This window comes from Scomber scombrus, chromosome 14 (genome assembly GCF_963691925.1).
Source record: "Scomber scombrus chromosome 14, fScoSco1.1, whole genome shotgun sequence".
Classification (NCBI taxonomy): domain Eukaryota; kingdom Metazoa; phylum Chordata; class Actinopteri; order Scombriformes; family Scombridae; genus Scomber; species Scomber scombrus.
The window spans coordinates 17,590,921-17,613,493 of NC_084983.1; the positions used below are offsets into that span (position 1 = coordinate 17,590,921).

The following is a 22,573-nucleotide window of genomic DNA, read 5'->3' on the forward strand; positions in this document are numbered from 1 at the left end:
TTTATTTGCTCAGGTTTGAAGAAATCTGACTATAAAGTGTTTTTATTGGAGTCATTTTTTTTATTTTTTCTCTCTTCAACTTAAGAAATAGTCACCAAGAAAACTGCTGACAGTGTGTTCAGACTAACGGCATCATCTCTCCACCTCTGCTGTAGTGAAAACTAAGAGACAGATTTCTAAAAAAAAGCTGAATAAATAAAACCCAAAACTATAATTATAAAAAAGAATATTAGGACTATTTCAAATTGTAATTGCATACTTATTAGTGCTAAAACACACAGTTTGTAGATTAATATATTGCAGATTAATCACATTTGCTTGAGTTTTCAAATGTGAGGATTTGCTGGTTTTCTCTCTCTTTTTTAATTGCCTTTGATGTTTCATTAACTTTCAAATCACACAACCCACAAAAATACAAAAAAGAGACAAATTAATAAATGAAGAGTACAAGGCTGTGTAACATTACGTAATAAGCGTTGGTGTCACATGAGGCTGAGCTACAAATATAAATATAACATTATGATTCAATTTCAATTCGATTTTATTCAGTTATATAGCGCCAAAATCACAACTAAAGGAATCTCGAAGCACTTTTCACATAGTGCAGGTCTAGACTGTACTAGCAAGATGTATGAGCAAGAGTCGAAAAAACTCCCCTTTAATGGGAAGAAACCTCGAGCAGAACCGCACTCTAGGTGGGCGGCCATCTGCCCCGACCGGTTATGATGCTGCTGCTGATATGATCCATTAACATAAGTAAGAAAAGCTTTTTACTATGCAGTCACTGTGCTAATCAATTATGCCAATTTAAAGCTTGTATTTCTGTGATTTACATTCATATATTCATTTCTTTAATTATAGGGAACAAAGCACGTGTTTTGAACTGTTGGTCGTACAAACAGTGAAATCTGAGTCGTCAGATTGGACTCTGGAACATAGTAACGGGCATTTTTCACTTTTTCTCAGCATTTCTACATAATTGATAACAAAATCATCATTAGCTGCAGCCCGAATATATATATTTATATATGTGTGGATTGATCCAGGTATGTTGTCATTTCAGTTTTAGCAGAAATTAAACTGATTATTTCAATAAAGTGAAAGAGAGCAGTTAGACATGTCTTCAAAAGTACAATATTTCAGGATATTGGAGTTGCTCTTTTGGTCGTGGTAATCAATATATGCCAATTTGTAAGCAATGGGGCATGCATTGACTTTGTCTTTCTGTGATTTACACACATGTTTATTTCTTTAATTATTATGAACAATGAACATTAGTTGGGGTTATCTGTGACTAGCATTGTGCATTTAACTGTAGATTGGACAAAAAGAGAAATCTGACTCGTCACATTGTCTTCAAAAGTACAAAATTTCAGTAAATTGGAGTTAGTGTTGAATTTCTGGTTCTTTTTTGTTCTCTTTTGGCCGTTGGCAGCTCTGTTCTCATATATATATATATATATATATATTTATTTCACTGGCTTGGCCAGACAAGACCAACCAAAGCAAACATGTTTCAAAAAGATTGTGTTGTTGTGCAGCGAGAAATCTGCAGTCATTAAAAGTTGAAGAGCCTGTTCCCAAAACGAAATAATCAAATGGACTGTCAAGTATCGACTCCCCAGAAGCTCTGAGACAGCTTGTCGGGACGTCTGGTCAGGTCGGGGCTTAGAGTCGGCATTCAGAAATCCTCTACGGTGATCTGAGACGAGTCAAAACCTACGTCTTGCTCTTGGAGGAGTTTTGCTGTGGGAAACCCTGATTGATGTGACAGTTGACGTGAACGCGCTGTGTGGGCTAAGCAGCAACCTTTCAGCAAGCGGCTGATGTCAACATGTTAATAAGCTCTGCTGAAGCTGCTAGAGACCCTGTAAACACTGGAAATACAATCCAAGGGGAAATTCATATGTCAGACTGCAGACAAGAGCGCTGAAATCAGGACTTTGGTGGCTCTGCTACTTCTGATCGAGTCCACATAAAACCTTACAACCTCGCCCTAGAGCTGGGCGATACGGGCAGAATTAAATATCACAATATTTACCAAATAACTCGATATCGATGTTTTGACAATATTGTAGGGGTGATATTGGTGCTTTCACAATGAGATTTTTGATTAAATAATTATCAGTAATGTTGATATAATGACTACATGGAAGAAGACAGATAATATATCAGTTTGTTGAGCTCAGATAATTACATTTTTACTGTAATGCAGCCTTTAAAAGCAGGAAAAAAAACTTATTCTATATCACGATATTCAAAATCTAAGACGATATCTATAAGATATCACAATATCAATATAATATCTATTTATTGCACAGCCCTACTTTGTCCTATCAATCAATCAAACTTTATTTATATAGCACCTTTTCATACAGACAAGCATAGTTAGTTAGTTAGTTGGTTGACAAGCTGATAATAAGACAGAAAAATTGACAAAAAAAGAAATTAAAAAAAGGAATAAAAACAAATTAAAGACAAATTGAGACCAAATGCACGCAAGATTTTTTTTTTTTAAAAATGATAAAAATGTTTAAAAATGTAAATAAAATAAGTAAAAATAAATAAATAAATAGATTTAAAAATTATTATGTTTTAAATGAGTAAAATAAGAGCAAATAAGAGAAAAGGTTTTACTAAGTTAAAATAGATTAAAAAGACAAAAGAAAAGTCCTAGTTGTCGTAGTTTTCCTAATAAGTGCATACCAGGCAACATATAGGCCGATATCAACATATGGGCCCAGTATTGACCAGTAGTATTGGTTGACCGATATACTGGTCTGACACACACATACTGGACAGCCTCTCAGTGCTGAGCCGCTACAACACAAACTTTTACGAGCCATTTATGAACTTCTATTGACTCTCTCTGCGTTTCCAGTGTAGACACGGAGAGTCTGACAGCAGCGGCTCATGGCTTATTATCTAGCTTTCGTTTCTTCTTCATTGTCACCTACAATCGCCGTCCATCTGAGCATCACCAGTCTGTTCAGCGCCTCCATAAGGACGAGGAGGGTAGTGGTGTGCCAAAGTAGCCGAATAAGTTCAATTACTGCTGATCGCCTAATCTTTGCAGCTGTAGCTAAAAATACACAACGAGGACTGTTCCTGATTAATGAAGTAACTTCTTGACTGTGGTCCAACACACAGGAAAAAGGTGAATGATAGTTCAGTTCCTGTTCTCTCACTGATAGTCCCCCACGGAGAAATGGTGCGCTCTCTCTGAATACATCTCTTGCATCACACCCACCCACACAGCACAGCAAGGCACAGCAGAAACAGCAGGTGGTCGCTACCAACGCGCTAAAACAGTGAAAACAGTGACTGAGTGTGAAAGATAAACCAGAGAAGCAGAGAAGTCAGCCGTTTATTGAGTTAATAAACTCTGTGCCACATGAACGTTTTTCACTGTGCCCCTAAATTTTTGTCATTTAGGAGCTCATGCACATATAGGAGAAATAGCGTTGGCGTAAAGCCTTTAATTTAATTTTCCAACATACTTCTCCTGCTCCAAGTACTGAATTATCCCTCTGATAATTCTCCAGAAAAAATAAATATGTATTTTTATTTTTTCTGATTATCAGGAGATGGAAGTAACGAATTACAAGCTCTCACATTACTGTAATTGAGCAGCTATTTCATGTACTTTTCAAAGGTGTTGTTACATATGTAAATTCATCTGTTTGAGTTAATTATTTATTTATGCTTTAAAACGACCAATGGATATTGTGAGCGAGACAAACTCATCTTTTTTAAGGAGCCAATCTTTACGTGAGTCATTCCAGTGCTCTTTACACCTCTGTTGATTGGTAATTTCATACTTTACCTTTACTCTATATGCATAACACCATCACTGAGTATGCTTGGTGTATTGTGTATCACTATGATGGCATTAAAAGGTCAAGTAGAAAATAACCTCTTACCTCGAACATCCTACAACAAACTTCCTGTGTTGCCTCGTCTAGCTCGCTCGCTAAATGCCAGACATCACATGAGCGTTGCAGCTCGAGCCGTAACGTCCTGTTGTGTTGAAACACGGTCCACATGCAGCTACTCATAATAATAATAAGCCTTTTCTGTAATATAGACGAGTTTGAAAGCCAAATAAACTGTTACTTTATCAGATAAACGCAGCAGAAATGATTGATCAAAGCAGATCAGGAAGAGGACAGATTCACTTTATATGTATTGTGGCTTTCTTTTGCGGCATCCATTCAAGCCTTTAAGCCAAAACACATTTCCACGTTTCATGCCTGACCTGCCGGTAACATCATCTGCCGGTAACACGCTGGATATCAATGAGACTGACTGATGGAGCGCCAGCTGGAAATGACACAAACACACACACACAACCGGAGATGCCATCAGCTGATAATAATGAACACAATCCCCCCGCTTCCCAAGAAGCTGCGAAGTCTACTGTAACCATTGGTTGTTGGAAATGTGATTATACACAAATAGGTCATGGTATTACAGATGGGGCCTTTGCAGGGCATGGATGTATCCGAGTCTTGAAAATTAGCCAGAGACTCAGCAGTGAATTACACCCCTGCAGCACTGCGGCCTCCTCTGTGTGTGTGTGTGTGTGTCCTCTCTCTAACACAACGTCAAAGCAGAGTGACTCGAGAGCTTTGCTTGTTGTACCCAAAACAAGTGTTATAACAGCTTCACAGCTTTCTTGTGAAGTGCTACAGAGTGAGAGTAACAACATGCTAATTTCGAGCTAATTCAGGACTCTACGTTAAATCCCTCACACGACACTATCGGCCTTTTTCCATTTTTTTTGCCACCATCTGCTCCTTTCAGACGCGTCCTGCCAATCAAACAGCGTGATCTACTCCATTTTTTTCCTTATGCTCTGTTATTTCAGTTTCTGTGGCTTGACAATATTTCCCTAAAGGCCTTTTTTAGACATGGTCAGTGCAGCTCGTGGGATTAATGTTGGCTTAAAGACAGCCGTCTGATGCCAGAACTCATCTTTCTACAAGTGGAAGATTTATTTTGAAGGCTTTATATTCAATCTATATCAAGGATTTTTTCTTCCCATATGGATTATCCTACTTCTTACATATTTTGCTTCCAGTCACTGCTAAACCTACTCTTTGGGCAAAAGAAGGCAGGAATGTAGTGAAAAAGACAAAAAAACAACCTTAATTGGCTTCCAACAACCCATGAACCAGAGATGCACCAATCAGACCAAATACTGACCTTTTTATACAAATGTCAATGTTATTCTAAAATTCACTGTTTCTGCTGTAAACTAAACTCAATTCTTAACACCCATAGCAGTCCCTGGTGCATAATACCATACCGGCCCCAATATAAGACAATCATCCTCTTTTCCATCATCTATTATAAAGGCACATTAAAGTTTCAGATTTATCCTGTTTGGAAAGTGACATATTTCCATTAAAATGCACATTTAAATCTCCTCTGCTACCAACTGGGAGTAAGAACCTCCGCATCTTTTCCTCTTCTAAATCCCTAAAATACGTATTAGACTCTGACCTGGCAGCCAAACGTCTCATAAATGTCTAAATCTATAACAAAAAGTCAGCATCACACACTAAGACATCCTTTTAAACTCACAAGTGACTTGTTGTATTTTAGTAAAAAAAAAAAAAAAAAAAAGGGTGGAGTGCTATTATTCTAATCTGAATATGGAAAGTCCCAAAGAAAAAAGCTTGGTGGTTACAAGACACCATATGTGCTTTGTTCTCCAGCTACAGAGGTGCCGGACACACACACTCACAACTGGGTTCCCACAGGAAGCGAATATATAAAAAGGGGCTTGTCTCATAGTTCAGATTCACTTAGATCTGAAACAAAAGAGCCCATAATCCTATTTTTGATGACACACCCCAAACGCCACAAATACAAAGCACTGACATAAAGACAGAGCAAGTACAGTCCTGTAGTAGTCTGGGTTCAGAGGCTGGCTTCAGTTTGTCCTCAACTAGTCGCTGTGAAGAGACGACGATGTGTGGCCAATTCACATAAAACATGATGCAGTCGTGTGTCTCACGAACAGACACAAACGCGCTCCATGTCTATTTCTGTCTCATTTAAATGAAGCATAATCTGCACATACAGCTGTGTTTAAAAGAAATCACACAAATATCCGCCTGTATGTGTTTGGAACGTATTAACCGTATCTAAATTGATTAATTAAGGCCTTCAAGTCCGTTTAAGAGCAGATTCCTCTCATTCACTACAGTGTGGAAGCTACTTTAATGATTTATGTACCAAAACTGTGAAAGAAAGTCTGCGCCACTGCAGCTCCTGATGCAGGTTTAATTAAATGGGGTATCAAAAGTGACGTTTCAAGCAGCTGAAGAAGAGTAGGAGGCTCGAAACGTCCCTTTTGATATCCCATTAAATTATACCTGCATCAGGAGCTACAGTGTGCACACTTGATTCTGCCGTTACAGATTTAGTTATTTGGTCCAGTGCATGCTTTTTTTTTATTCCGGATGTGCGCGTGTACTACGTAACTTTTTTCCATAACAGAACCAAAAAAAGAACTTAAAACATATCTTCACACCAAAGCTTTTAGCGAATCGGTGTTTTACACTTATTTTTATTTAGTATCACTTTTAAACCCTCACATAATGTTCAGATTCTGACTCCTAATTAGTCTCTACACCAATTCACATTCATAAATTCCCCATCAGTCATTAATAAATGTTTGATTAACTTTCATCTCTACTTGTTTATTAATCTATGCTGTTCAATTTAACTTGTTCCCTCTTGTTTTATTGTTTCAAAGGTAAAGCACTATGAGCTGTATTTTATGTATGATAGGTGCTATCTAAATACATTTTTTATTATTATAGTGTGAGGGGAAAATCAATGAATCATATACAATAAATACACATACAGTCCAGCCTGGTGAAGGCGTTTTTTGCCAGCCGGTGCTCACAAATGGACAGACGCTGAATGCAGGTGGGAGTCGTAGCACGCGCCTCTCACGTCTCACTTCCTGTGTGGATTGACAGTTACTGTGAGGTCAACGTTTGAAGGCTCGACTTGATATTTTATTTGTCAGAAGAAAACACACTTCCTGCGCTCTGTTCTTTTAATGCTTCTGCGAGGCGTGTTGGCTGAAGGATTACGGGAGATTAAGGAGGAATTGTATTAGACAAAAAGGAGCAGTCTAGCCGTTGTCAGTCGACTGCAGCAGTCAAACATCTGAAAACACTCAATAGCATCAAACAATCGGCCACAGTCTATCTGAGATGGTTCGACTAAACTGGTGCCAAGAGTCAAACATGAGGCTGTTGTGCTTACCGAGCTGACAAATGGTGTTTAAAGTTGTTACAAAGCTGTGAAAGTCGTGCGTTATTTTTCAGGGGGGTTTCTGTGATGATTAAAGTTGTGACTTCTTCTTAAAAATTCTACCTTATCTTAGATTCAAATATCTGATATCTTTTCTTTTTGATTCATAGGTAGTGACACTCTGAAGTTTTAAATAGCAATGTATCTGGGCCAAAAATATCTCAAAGTGATCTGATGCTGTGAAGATTTGCCTTGTTATCAATTAAAATAAGAAAAAGCTAAAAATATACATAAATTATATATATCTATAAATGCTTTTTAACAGTTAATGTCTCAAATGTATTTTCCTTTTAATTGTATGTTTTAATGTTTTGGATTTAATATTTTATTTTTATGTAAAGCACATTGAGTAACCCCTGTGTATGAAATGTGCTATATAAATAAAGCTGCCTTGACATATCTGCAAAATATTTACATATGTATATGTACACATATGATGCATAAAGTACCATTTGTGTTTCCTAAACAAGCAGTTTTTCTAAAATATCCTCTCTTGCAGCACAGTATCTTTATTGCAGTATAGCAATAAAACTGGTGAAGGGAAGCTGGGTGAATCTTATGGTACTGCAGCTTTTTATCACCACTGTCAGGTTATAGTTAGCAGCAAAACACTGACTTCAATTTGATATCTGCAGGTTGTTCTGATGCAGAGGAGAAAGTTTTCTTTCTCTCGTTCAAAAAAAATGGAATAAAAAATAGCAGAAAACTTATGGAATTTATGGTAGTTCATTTTATCTGAATGGAAAATGTATTAAAACATATTATTAGGGTTGTGCAATAAATCTATATTTCCTGCTTTTAAAGGCAGCATTACAGTAAAAATCTAATTTTCTGAGCTTAACAAACTGTTCTATTATCTGCCTTTTATCCCCTTACTCGTTATGATACACATGGCTGCATGTTGGCACATGTCATTTTTTTCAAATAATTAATCAAAGTGAGAGCTTATGAACTTGGCTGTTGTTTAGACTTCAGCTAGAGATGAGCCTGGAAGGAGAAGGAAGGAAGGGGGAGAGAGAGAGAGAGAGAGAGAGAGAGAGAGAGAGAGAGAGAGAGAGAGAGAGAGAGAGAGAGAGAGAGAGAGAGAGAGAGAGAGAGAGAGAGAGAGAGAGAGAGAGAGAGAGAGAGAGAGAGAGAGAGAGGGTCCTCTGGTACTGATACACACACACATAGCTGAAGCCCTCAATTGACTTCGGGACCCCACAAACAGGCCCGATGCAAGTGAAGAATTACGGTTTGCCACACAATCAGCTCCAACTACAAAAAAAAACAAGCATTCCAACAGAGCTGGTTTCAAACGTTGAGTGGCTGGAACGCTCTGTGCAGAAAAATGCTGCATTTTTCTTTGTTTGCAGGCTTGATGCAAAACCAACCCCCCCTAGGAGACCAAACAGATTCCCCTCTTGAATGCAGGGTATACTAACTGGATAAAGAGTCCCCAGATTCCTTAAGGGAGCATGAGAGTTCCTCAATGATGAGTTTTAAAGCTACTCGAGTCTACTGCTATGTAACAGAGGAATATCTTTAATGCACAGTGGCAGGGCTGACCTTCATGGGGGAAACAGGGGGATTGCTTTTTGGGGTCACAATGAGGGAGAAGATAGTGATAGCCAAGGCAGTTTCATGAGGTAAGCACATACATACGTATGGAGTAGAAACTGAATATTGATATAGCTTGATGCATTTGACACCAACATCACTGACACCATAAGAGGAGCAGTCTGTCAAACATAACTGAAACATCTCATATGTGTCGCTCAAGCAACAACAACGACTCTGTTATGAGTTCCAGCTCGCTTTGGACAAAAACACCCTGAAGCAATTCATGTCTATTGCTACGCCCATGAAACTAAATCTGCTTCTTTCGCCACATTTGCAAAATAAAAAGTCCCCGAAGCACGTGACTGATCTGATCTGCTTGAGGGTGTCTCGTCTTTCTTTAACAGATCACTAGTCAATCATAACAAATTGGAGACAGCTTGGCATAAGGGAGGGAGAACATGTCCAGAGGTCCGAGACTCACTGAGCATGATAGGTTGAGTCTGTCAAAGTCGTGCTGGGAAACCTCCCTGCAGTGACCCTTCAGAATATCTCAATGCTCTGATTATGCCATGGGACTGTAATCAAAACTTTTGCAGATTTGAAATGATCTTATTATCAGCTTGTCAATCAACTGTGAAGCACTTTGAGCTATATTACCCTTTATAAAAGGTGCTACATGAATATAATTTGATGGAAAGTTAAATAGATTTGGGTTAATTCTGGCATATTTACAGTAATTATTAACATGCACTGCACTAATATACTAAACTAAACTATAGATGAAGCAGAAAAGGATGGACGGCAAGCTCAGGACATCATCTCAGGCAAAGATCGCTCTGTATAGTCTTCGATACAACGCTGCAGGAGCTTGAGAGCAGCTTCCCAAGAGTTGGAGAACAATTTATGACAGGCTTACAGGCATGTCATCCGGCTTCATAACAGTTCCTCTCCGAAGAAACCTTACCACACATTACAACATCCACCTACTGCCAGAGTAGATCATGGTTGCAAAAAGAGCTCCCCTGATATCCCAAAGAGTATTTTCCCTGCCTCCCTCCTTCCCTCCTTCCTCCAGCTGCAGCTGATTGCACACTTGGCTTAGAAGCACAATGGTTTAGGAACAGCTCATTCACTTGGCTGTGATGTCCATTGAGAAGGCGTCACTGGCTGGTCTGGACAGCGGAGAGGTCACTGATAGATTTGCTCGACTTAAACCGACAAGCTACAGTCCTGAGATAGATGAGCTGAACCGAAAGAGGAGAGACATGTCAGTGACAAGGAAGGATAGCATGTATACTCGGAGTAAAACCTGACAAGTAAAGAGAAGACTTGAGGTCATTATTAATTGTGCTTCCACCTACGAAGCACTGAGACAAACTAGTTGAAAAGAAAGGAGAAAGACATGACAGCGACAAGAGAGGATAACATATATACTCAGGAGAAAAACCTGGAGGAGTAAAAAGGAAACAGAATGAGAAATACTGACAATATACGCAAGGTTTGAGATCATTAATCATCCATCAGAGAAGAGAGAATAAAGAGGAGAGGAGGTAGATGACGTACTGACACACTGTATAAACGAGATGATTCTACAAGAGTAACTCAGTCCTCATGTTTTGGCACTGCAGGATTAATAGAGTTTCCTGTTCTTGTCTAAACTCAGCCTCAGAGGAGAGGCGACCGAATCTGTTTTGGTTACACCCCCTCCAGCACTTGGTGGCCTACGCATGGAGGCTGTGTCCGAAATCATTCACTCATCCACTCATTCACTACTCCCTATATAATAAAAATGTTTTAATCAATATCCATTTTTTTCCATTCATTTTCTGACGCTTACTCAGGGCCGGGTTCGGTGGCATTAGGCTGAGTAATGAAACCCAGACATTAGGGCTGGGTTTAAATAAATCGATATTATAATGATATTGTGATATTTTATAGATATCGTCTTAGATTTTGAATATTGTAATATCGTGATATAGAATAAGTGTTGTCTTTGTCCTGCTTTTAAGACAAATAGACTGTTCTATTACCTGCCTTTATCCACTCAAGTCTATATATAAAAGTCATTATATCCACATTACTGATGATTATTTATCAAAAATCTCATTATGTAGATATTTTGTGAAAGCACCGATAGTCATCCCTACTATAGGTATTATGTTGAAAATATCCTAATATTTGATTCTGCCAATATCGATGTCTGAACTCCTGACCCTATCTCTAAAGCTGAGCACAGACACTTGTATCCACTATCTTATTCTTTCGATTGCTACCCAAAGCTCGTGACCAAAGAGTAATCAATAGTGAACATAAAAAAACAAGATTTCAAACATTAACTAATCACCATCATTTTATGTCGTCATCATCAGCTGTAGACTTGTGTGACGGTAGATTTCACATCTTTAAAATGTGGAGCATGGCATTGTAGGATTGTTAGCAGAAAGTAGTGTACATGCCATGGACTCTATAGCGGACATATTTACACACTCAAATAAAATGGCAGAGGGTAAATGTAGTGCACTATATAGTACATGGGGAGTGTGAGTATGTGTGTGGAGGACTGGACAGACCAACAGAAAGCTGTTGAGCGCTGCGGACCTCTGTAGGATCTCCTGGAGGAGTTCACACACACAGATTCTGATCTGATCTGGAGCTCAGAGTTTATCTTTTAAACTTTTAAACCTCATAAATTAGTTTCTCTTTGTCCATTTTGACTGCTGACTGGAGCAGAAATGGTAATGTCAAGGAGAATATCGGCGTCGACTACATCATGAAGAAGGAAAAAGATGAGCTGAGGACAAAGGGAAGACACTAAGAGGAGGGGAGGAGGAGAAGAAGTGAGGAGAGGTGAGGCGAGGCGAGAGAGAAGAGACTACTGGAGTCAATTATCATGTGAGGAGAGGAGTGATAGACAAGCAGAGTACTGACACACTGTATGACAATGGATTATTCTGCAAGAGTAACTCAGTCCTCATGTTTTGGCCCTGCAGGATTAAGGGTGTGTTTTTTTTCCCTTGTTCTTTTTCTAAATTTAGCTTTAGTAAGAAAGAGCAACAGTTGACTGGCATTTTGGGATCTCTTAAAAAGGCAGAATAAAGACTAGGGCTACTAATATTTTCTCTAATTCATTTAGGGATTGTGTCATTAAAAGGCAACCATTGTGCTTTCCCTATCTGTCATTTATATAATATTACAAAGTCGGATGTTTTCAAATACTGAGGGAAATGTACGTAGAAAATAATCCCTGTGAGCAAAAAGCATCAGACTGCTCTGAACGCTCGGTTTCCTCCGGTTTTTTTCTACTTTAAAACCGAACTGATGTCAACACGTGATAGATTTCTTTATATGGTGCTGCTGTAGTGTGGGTGTTTAAATAAAGTAGCAGTTTCTGCTTGTACTATTCCTCACTGCCTTATTTCTAACTGATCTGCTGAACAAAAAGATTTCCAAATATCTCCACATCTCGTTGTGTCGACCTGTGTTTAATGCAATAAAAGTCTTCTTTTTTATAGTCCTTTGAAAGTTTTTAGATTGAAGCAGCAACATCAGGAAGTGTTGGGTTTTCAACAGCGGTAACTTAACACTACTGATACGACTGAAAGCGTTCAGCAGCGATCTTTAGACCAAAGAGATTCTGTTAGAAGCTACAAAAGTACTGAGAGCTGAACACAGAGAGGATAAAGATGTCTGCATAATATTTACTAAAACAGAGGCGCCCTACTGTGATCTTTGTTGCTGAGGATGTTGATGTCTGTCGGATTTCGGCTCCACCATGCACAGAAGTATTTAAAAAGTTTATACATGTAGTAAAGAAGAAGAAAAATAAGTTAAAGCCTGCAACAATAGTTTTTTAAAAGTACTTCATTATTATTTCCTTCAATGTGGCGAGCAGTGTTTTCTCTCTTGGGTTCATTTACAAGAGATTGTTAGTCAAGTATGTAGTATTTGTATGAGTTTTATTGGTGTGTAGATCCTCACAGTTAAGGGGGAAAAAAAGATCCATTTCGAGGTTTTAGGTTTTCAGATTTTTTCCTCTCAGGAGGGGATGCCACTGGAGCCACTATAAGAATCTGGGGTCAGCTCCTGAAAGATTCAAGTCCTCCAAACGCCCCCGCTTAGGACCTAAACCAGTTCTCCAGTGTCAAACTCCCCCGCTTTATATGCTGAGGTGGAACTAAGGAATTACAAGTACTCACGTTACTGTAATTGAGTAGTTATTTCATTCACTTATCCTTTGAGTATTTTTCAAAGTCAGTAATTGCACTTTTACTTAAGTATGGTTTAAATGAAGTAAAGTAGTTTGTTATATTTTTACATTCTGCCATTTCTGAGCTAGAAAAACCCACCAATCATATGCATCACATCAAAAAAATCTGACCAATCAGATCAAAATGTCATTACAAAACAAAGCTGCCAGCACCATAAAACAAAGGGTTTTTTTTAGGAGTACAATTTCAAATAAAGTAACAGTATCTTCTACTTGAGTAGGATATTTCAATACTCTTAACACCTCTGTTTATACACCCAACATCCAACTTGACGAAGTCCCTACGATTTGCATGTGGAAACAATAAAAAAGTTATTCCTTGAACATGATCCTCATAACACATTTGGCAAAACTATTAGCCGTGCCAATGATTAGTTACTCGTTTAGTAGCAGAAAGAAGCGGATGTATAACTAGACGCCAGTAATAGCTGTGAGAAACTGTAGAAGGAGTCGACAAACAATCAAGCTGGTTTCAGCCATCTACAGGAGGCAGAGAAATAGCTAAGCAATTTAACACACCTTTCTTCATTTTCCAGTCCATTGCATGGGACGTACATGTAAGGTAACTTTGGGGAGTAACTAGGCAACTTTAACTTTGAGTACTTTTTTAGTGAGATACTTTTTACTTTTAATTGAGTCATTTTTTACAATTTCAAATAAAGTAACAGTAAGTTCTACTTGAGTATGATATTTCAGTACACCTCTGTTTATACACCCAACATCCAACATAATCCTCAAAACGCATTTGGCAAAACTATTAGAAATGTTTAAAAGTCTGTGCCAGCGATTAATTACTCGTTTAGTAGCAGAAAGAAGCAGATGTATAACTAGACGCCAGTAATAGCTGTGAGAAACTGTCTGGAGAAAGAGTTGACAAACATTCAAGGTTGCAACTCCACCTAGGGACCACAACCGCAACACACTCTGCCAGCTTTGTCCGCTCACAGATCCCGTCTACCAACAGCAGGATGTATTCAACAACACAGCTGTCTACCTTGATCCACTCCACAGTTTGTCTCTGCTACGATTACTCGCCTCAAGCAAAGCCTCCCCATTCATCTCATTCATCCCTTTTTCCCCCTCTCCCCCCCCCCCCCCCCCCCCCCCCCCCCCCCACCACCTCCTCCTTCCCTTGTTGCACCAAATGAGAATCAGATGTTGTGCAGAGGAAGGATGGACCCCCGCCCATCCTGCAGCTTTGCTGGGGAGGTGGGATAGCATCTGTGTGTTGCGCACACATCGACAGGAAGTTTAACATTCCTCCAAACTTCCATCACTGGCCGGCAGCTGAGACTGGAGTGGGAATTGTTTTCATTAGAGTAAACCACGCACTGCGCCTGATCCATAAACGCTTACACTCAGAGTTATAAATAAGTAAGGGTTGACAATACCTCTGGAAATTAATGCAGGAAAGGATTTATCACCTGCTCTTAGCTTTGGCTCTTACACTGTCAGTGTAAGTATGCCCACGGCGCTTAAAATTTAGGGGCTGAGGCTTATGAGACATCCTCTGGTGCCGCCCTATAGCTTCTCCGTCAAAAGCATGACTTGCCTAAACAAAGACAAGGCCCCTTTCACCCTGCAAATTCCTTGACAACTGCTGCAAGCTTCCTGCTGGCATTTGATATGCTCCGTTTCGTTCCCATGACCGAACCCCAGTCATGCTGAGGCTTTTTCGCTGAGTGGTTGACGGCTTGTCTCACTGACACTGAAGCTTTTCTGTAGTCTGATGTGAAGTTTCCTCTCCTTTTTCCTTTTTTTTGTTTCTTAAATCTAAACCAGCGATAGTGTCACAACAAGTCAAAAGTTTTTTGGCTTTAATTTGTCTCAGAGAGTCCAGTAAAGGCTGTTTTTCTTACTGCGATTATTAAACCTTTAAAGACCATTAAGGATGAATCCTCACTTATCATTTCAACAATGCAAAACAATAACGACGAATGAATACAAGTAAACAGATGAGATTAGAGTGAAGTTAAAAACCTTTGCAATCAATTAAAACAAAGTCTGAAATAAGACTTTTAAACAGCAGTAGTGGTGGTAAATAATCTAATTTAAGTGTAAGGTGCATTGTAAGTGAATTACATTTTTCCTAATTCATTTATGACTAATGCAGCATAGAGCAACAAACTATTCTGTGAGTGAGTACTAGGTACCGACCGATACTGGATTTTAGGGGCCAATGCTGACACCGACATTGGGGAACAAAAAAATCAGATATTGATATAGATGCTAATAATGTTATATTTAAAGAATATATACATACACACACATATTTAGCACTGATCTCTCAAATGTGGTCAGTTAATTACAAAAATATGTAATGGAGGCCATGATATTTTAAAGTATCAATAAAGTGTGAAATGACGTCAGTGCACTGAAACAGTGAACTTCACCGGGAATGTATTAATTATAATTAGCTATGACTAAAAGCATATATTAAACTTGAATTAAAAAAATTATCACATACACATAAAATGCTGCTCATATAACTCGGCAGATATTGGACAATATATTTAACGATACCAATTTATCTATTTTATGCTCTATTTTAGTCTAGCTTTTTGTCTTCTTTCTCTCTTTCTTTACTTTGTTTTATTTTATTATAATTGGGTTCTTTTTTCTTTCTTTTTTTTTTTTTAAACTGTATGTTTTAATGTTTCCAGTTTTTCTGATATTTTGTTTTTATGTAAAGCACATTAAATCGCCCCTGTGTATGAAATGTGCTATGTAGACAAAGCTGCCTTGCCTTGCTTTTGATCGATCAATATCAGCCGATAATATCAGTTGACCAAGATATCAGTCGTGCTCTAGTGAGTACCAATATCGTGCAACTTCAGGGTTAAAAGAGATTAAATATAGGGTGGCAGTATCTGTAGTAAAGCTTTACATATGAATAAAACCAATGCTCTCCTCACTGCCAGTGATGTCCAGCCAACTTTTTGGTAAAGAGTACAGTAGTGGGTACTGTCGGGATCACTGGTTTTAAAGCTTAAGGCAATGAGGAGCCACTGTGGGACATCATGTATAATTAGTTTTAGCCTTAAGTGGTTTACTTGGATAGCTTCTTTTGGTTGGTTTCCACTAAAGTCAACAAAATTAAGAAATCTCTGTGGCCATCTAAGCTAACAATGCTTTGGCCTCAGTCAGCTGTTTTAAAAGGTCATACATCATCTGAAAAATGGCTTTTTAAGGAGCTGCAGTTTCACTTGGACTTAGCGCCGATGTATTTACCAATCCAGCCCTGGAATTTGAACCTGTGACCTTGTCATCACAACCTCGTTCCTCTTAACTTATGCCTCGACAGCAATCATCCGCTGGCATCCTATATGGAACCAAAAAATGACCCCGACCCCCCCTCTTTACTTCCCCTCCTCCTTTTGTGTCTTGTGCATTGGGGTAAACTCACCAAGCTGACTCTGTTTTTCCCAGCATGTGGTTGCCAGGTTGGACAGTTCCCGGTATTTCTCTGCCAGTTGGAGTTTGCCGTTATTAAGGCGGGGTCGTCGGGCAAGGCTGTCCTCGGCTAAACTCCGATTGGAGGTCAGTAGCATCTCTCTGTCCACTTGAAGGTCCTGAAACTTAACAGAAGCCAAATCAATTATTATTATTCAAAAATTCACATAACGACCCATCTGACATGCAGGAGTTCACACAGCCTGAATCAAGCCAGATCTGTGAGGTTTTCACAGCTGAAATGAAAGTTTTCTCTGTGTAATAAAGAAAGTCTATGGGAAGCTGCCTGATCCAATCACTGTATGTAGGCAGACTGGCTTATCTTGTGTTGCCAGAAAATGGAAGCTGCACACAACCCTCTGAATCACCTGAAGGCTACGGTCATTTTTCTTTTTTTGTGGTGGTGGTGGGGGACTCTTGCTGAGCTGTGAGACATGGGTTTGTTTCTACTACAAAGCTCTGCAAGTTAAAAGTTGTTTATCTCGATCCTCCACGTCTTGTTGGAGGTGAGCTGGTTTATAGAAAAATGTTGCCTCTGTCTCTTCAGCTTCTTATCTCTGCTTGCACTATTCCTCCCTGCAATATTTTAAACTGATTTGTTCTTTTTCACTTGCCTCTTACTATCATTCTGTCTAAAAATTGTAATGAATTGTTTCCTCCCATTATATCTTTTTTATTGGTTTGTTTGATCATTGAGAGCTGCTAAAATAAGATAATACTTTATTAGTCTCAACTTTACTGATGTGACATATTTTCTTGTTACTTATGATATTCATATATTGTTAAATCCTGCAAAAAAGCTGCTTCACTAAAAGAAGCCTCCCATTGGTTTGCTGGTAGAAAGCTTTTAATGTGAAAGGGCAGCAGCAACAGGAAATGTATGGTTTGCATCGGCAGTAACCTGACATGTGAAAAATGTGTGTTCACACCATTGAAATGCAGTAAAAGTGCTCTACAATATCATTACATGCAAAAAATTATTAAGAGCAGAGGATCCATATCAAAAATGAAAAAACCTAAAAATGATCTACTGAACAAACAGCACTTAATATGTCTCTATCGTCATGTGTCAACCTGTTTATAATGAAGAATATCATTGCTATTACAAAATACATCACATTTTATATAGCTGCTTTACTCGCTGCTTTGCTGGTAGAAAGCTTTTAATGTGAAAGAGCAGCAGCAGGAGGAAAAGTATGGTTTGCATCATCAGTAACATGACATGTAAATGATTTGTATTCACACCATTGAAATGTAGTGTAAGTGCTCTACAGTATCATTACATGTACATTATAATATGCACAAAAGAGAGCTTATATATATTAGCCATTATGGGTCACGACAGTTCTGAAAACAGTGCCATGATTGGCTTACGCTACTTTACTTTACGCTATCTTCACCTGCTCAAGTTTACATGGCTGTAATGACTTGGTTTATGTTTAATGATGAGGCATCAACTCAGGGTACGAGGGATGGGTGCCAGGTGATGACTCCTACCTGCATGGCGGCTAACATTAACTAACAGCAGTTAACAGCAAGAAACAACATAACAGAAGGAGCAGATCAGTTAGCGAGCTGACATTTCTGCTCGTCCGTGCCGAAACTGATTATTAAAACTGGATGTTCCACTTAGTTCAGGCATCTGTTACTGACATTTAATCGCTGTGTGGGACAAGCTGTATTTCAAGCCTAATCATGACAGCCATGCAGGTGGTGGTGCAGGTCTATTTTATTATTCTTGCTCAGCTGTCTCGTACATAATGCCTTAAAAATGTTTTGTATTCTGCAGGGAATTAAAAATGTGATTTTTGAGAAATATTTTATTGTTTTTACCCCCCTATCGTCTAGCCCTAATCAAAAGGTCATAGTTTGGGGCGTTTATGCCTTTAAGCAGCAGTCGTTCAGTGATGCTGCATGTTGGGGGTTTCAGGGATGGTAGTTGGTGTATGTATGTGTAAATGGGGGAGGGGTGGTCACTAGTCAAGAGGGGCTGGAGAGAGAGAGTCATTGTCACTAGACCATAAAAAAAAACCCATAAATTATTAAAATGAACACCACTCCCTTTTAAGTCTTGCCAAACAATGCTGTCACGGCATCAATGTAAAGAAAAACTGACACTAAGTGAGCTTTAACGCTGCAAAAAAATAAATAAATAAAATTAATCTGAATCTCTTTTGACTCTTCCATCAGTCTCAGCATTCCTGGGGTCTCTGCCCAGCCGGATACTTTTTCGTGCTCAATTGCTTTCTTTCAGCAGTCAGTCAGTCAATGTTCAAGCCTGAAGGCCTGTTTCATTCAGCCCAGTGTTGTACGGTGCATCTGTCTCACATTTTACGGGTCATCAAAAGGATGTATGAAGCAATCGCGGTCCCGAGTCGAGAGGAATTTGCAGAATGTGCCCCGTAGTGAAGAGAGAGAGAAAGAGAGAAAGAGATATACTACAGGTCTGTTGCTGTTTCTACAGAAAAACGTCTTGGGAGAATGACGATAACACAGCTCATTTCAGACTTGCTGTTTTCCTTAAACAGGAATCAAAAACGGACATGCCATTTCCTGCTTTGGCTAGTCCGCCCCATTTATCAAACCTCTTTTTTGGGAGTGAGTGTTTACAGTGCTTTGACAAATGACATTTGGAGAGCACTTAGGAGTCAGGTATTCTTTCCTCTAGAGAAGACGAAGGAGGAGGAGGAGGAGGGTAGATCTGTTGTTTTCTGTGGTTTAACGTGTCTCTCCGCATGAGACACAGTAAATAAGGTGTTTCTCTTTTATCATAGATGAGGCTCGAGCCTAATTAGGCTTCTGCAGCCCAAAAGGCATCCATTTAACATTCAGGTCTGAGATGAAATTGACAGGGTGTAAAAGCCTTTTCCATGAAAGAGAATTCTTCATGTAAGTGCAAGCCCGTACTCAACCGAGAGAAGGGTTGTATACTGTAAGTCTGTGAGGGAAAAGGACAGCTTGCTCTCTTCTTGCACCATTTGGAATGAGTTTAAAGCAACTTAAAATAATATTTTTATTATAATAAGTGATTAAGTGAGAGGTGACAAACCCCACAGAGAAGTATCACCCATCACTGCCGTTCTCCTTGTCTCTACTGAGCTCTACTTTGTGTATTTCACCACTTTGTTTTAGTTGTATTCTCATTTTCTCTTTGATCTGTGTTTTTATCTGTTATGCACTATTAAGTTAGTAGCAGAATATACCAGTCATCCTTTGATGTAAGGGCCATATATATACATATGTGCACTAATTAATAATGCAGTTAACCCTTACATACTCTCCAGGGTCAAATTTGACCCTTTTTTTTTTTTTTTTTTTTTTTTTTTACATTTGAGAGCTGTAAAAACAAGCTATACACATTTATTTTAGTCAGATTTTTTCTAATGTGACCGACAGTATACAAAAAAAACCCAAAATACATATTTTTACATTTTTGTGCAGCTGATACACATTTTTAGATATGCAAATGTGCAAGTTTGATCTGTGTTTATTAAAAAAACCCTCAAAAATCAGCATTCAAACATGTTGTTATATACTTCATATTCTATCAAATGTTCTCCAGGACCATAAAATAGTGATTGTGAATGTCTTTTTCCATAAGATTACACAAAGAGAAGGATTAATCAAACGTTTATTAATGGCAGATGGTGAATTTATAAGTGTGAATTGGTGTAGAGAATAATTATGAGTCAGAATATGAACAGTATGTAAGGGTTAATACATTTTCAAGACTATAATATCAAATTTAAGGCAGGAAGTCAGTGTTACATTTGCTCCTGGGTTTCCTCTACTTCATCATATTTTATTTTTTAGTTGTTTTATTATTTTATTTTATATCATTGTTTTCCATTTAATACTTTCACCTCACATTTGTGCTTTTTTTTACCCACTTTATTTTATCATTTATTTATTATCATCATTTATTAATCTTATATTTTATTTGGGTGTACTGAATTGTAAAATTAAACCTAGCATTTTCTCAGTTCCTGTTTTTATTGAGTCATTATTTATTCATCTATGGCATGTAAAGCACTTTCTGTTGCATTACTCTGTATAAAAAGTGCTATACAAATAAAATGTGATTGATTGATTGAATAAAACAGTTCATTAACAATGGTGATGAGCAGAAAGTCTTGCTGCTCTTGTCTTTCCTGTTTAGTTCAGCTTTTATACACTGATGCTCCGTTTGTTGATCATGTTGGATAAACAGAGGCGGTGTGTTTTTTCAGTTTTTTGCCTTTGTTATGCAGGATGTTGCAAAGTAAACAGCCTGTTTGTTTTTCTCCTCCCTTCTTCTTCTAACTTTCTATTAAAAAGTCAGTTTTTACTGTGAAAAGATAGCTTGCCTTCTTTTTAATTTGCACCCACCCAAAAGAAAAACAAACCATTTCTGCCCATGTCTGACCACATGAAATGCAGTAGGTGTTTCTCCTTTATTTTAAATGAAGGTGAATTTGGCTAATTAAGCTTATGAAGATGCTAAAAAGCATCAATTTAACATTCAGTCTTTTGTTCATGTAACTGCAAGCCTGTATTCAAGAGAAATGAAGGTTTATATGCTGTGAGTCTGTAAGTATGCAAGAAGAAGAACATCTTGATCTCTTCTCGCAACATTTGGGATGAGTTTAAAGCAACTTAAAATTAATATTTCTATTATAATAAATGATCAAATGAAAGCGTTATCACCCAACTCTGCGGTTCCCCCTCGACTTTACTGAGCTTTTATTGCTTTTTTCACCACTTTGTTCTAGTTTTCCAACAAGTCCTCGAGTCCCAATCAAAAGTAAAAGGCAGCATGGCATCATTTATCTGTGATTTATTCATTTATTTTATAACTTAATTTTCTTCCTATGCTCTGTGAAGCACTTTGTAACAACTGTTTTGAGAAGGTGCTGTACAAATAAAGATATTATTATTATTATAACAGTGTGGTTAAGGTCTGGTGAGGTTTAGACACAGAAAACACTTGCTTAGGTTTCCGGAAACATCGTGGTTAAGGTTAAAATGATCACGTTGGTTAGTAATGTTTTCTGGTTTCATTCGTTTTTCATCATTTTCTGACACTGAAGAAAATAATTGAGAAATTAATAAAACTTTGCAGCTCCAGTGTCGCCACTCTGTTGGTATTTGTAACTAACTAAATAAATAAAAAAGACACAGCTCACTCAAATAAAAAAAGTTAGACAAAGAGTAAATTGCTGGCCAGACAACAGTCAGTTTCTTATTGAACTCGTTGATTTTATGAGCTACAGCTGGTTAAATTTACTGGAAAAAGTCGGCGATTAAAACGTTCATCTCCTACAAGCTTGTTAAGATAGTAAAGTTGTGGGTTTTCTCTTTCAACGTTAAAATTTAAAAACAATTAAAACTGTTCAGTGGTTTAACTTTTAGAGATATAAATATAGGCTATGTCAGTATATGACGTACAAAATGCTTCATTTCATTCATTTAACAAAATAAAAGAGGAAAAATGTCCTCAAATGCTGCCTAAAACTTTGGATTTGTCTTAATAACAAAGGCTTAAAATGCTAAATTTAGATTTTAATTAACTGTGAACCAGCTGAGAACCAATTTGCTTTTCCCCAGCTCGAGTCATTACATCACCGTTTACGTCAGTTACGTCGCTGCTTTCCCATCTACGAGGCTTCATTGGCATCCAAACACGTCAGATACAACGTACTTGTGCTGCTCGACAGGATTGAGATGGTTGTTAGCCTTTGTTGTAAGCTAACGTTAGCCGGCAGAGCACAGCTAACTCACAACCAGGCGGGGAGTTCCGGTCCTCTGCAATGAGGCCAACATGGAAGTAACTTAAAATTGCATTCTATCAAAAGGCCACCAGGGGGCGACCGTTTTGGTGTCAAAAGGACTTCCGCCTCTATACAAGTCAATGGAGAATTCGCCAACTTCTCACTTGATTTCTAACCTCAGTAAACTTTTCAAAATGTGTTTATGGTCTCAATCGCTAGTTTA

General features: G+C 38.2%; 1 protein-coding gene across 1 annotated transcript in view; it reads right to left on the reverse strand.

Moving 5' to 3' along the window:
- Positions 1-22,573, reverse strand: part of vps37d (VPS37D subunit of ESCRT-I) — a 42,087-nt gene that overhangs the window by 15,853 nt on the left and 3,661 nt on the right. The window contains exon 2 of the mRNA XM_062433721.1: positions 16,554-16,725. Coding sequence (XP_062289705.1) covers positions 16,554-16,725 — 172 coding nt within the window. The remainder of the gene's footprint in view (positions 1-16,553; positions 16,726-22,573) is intronic.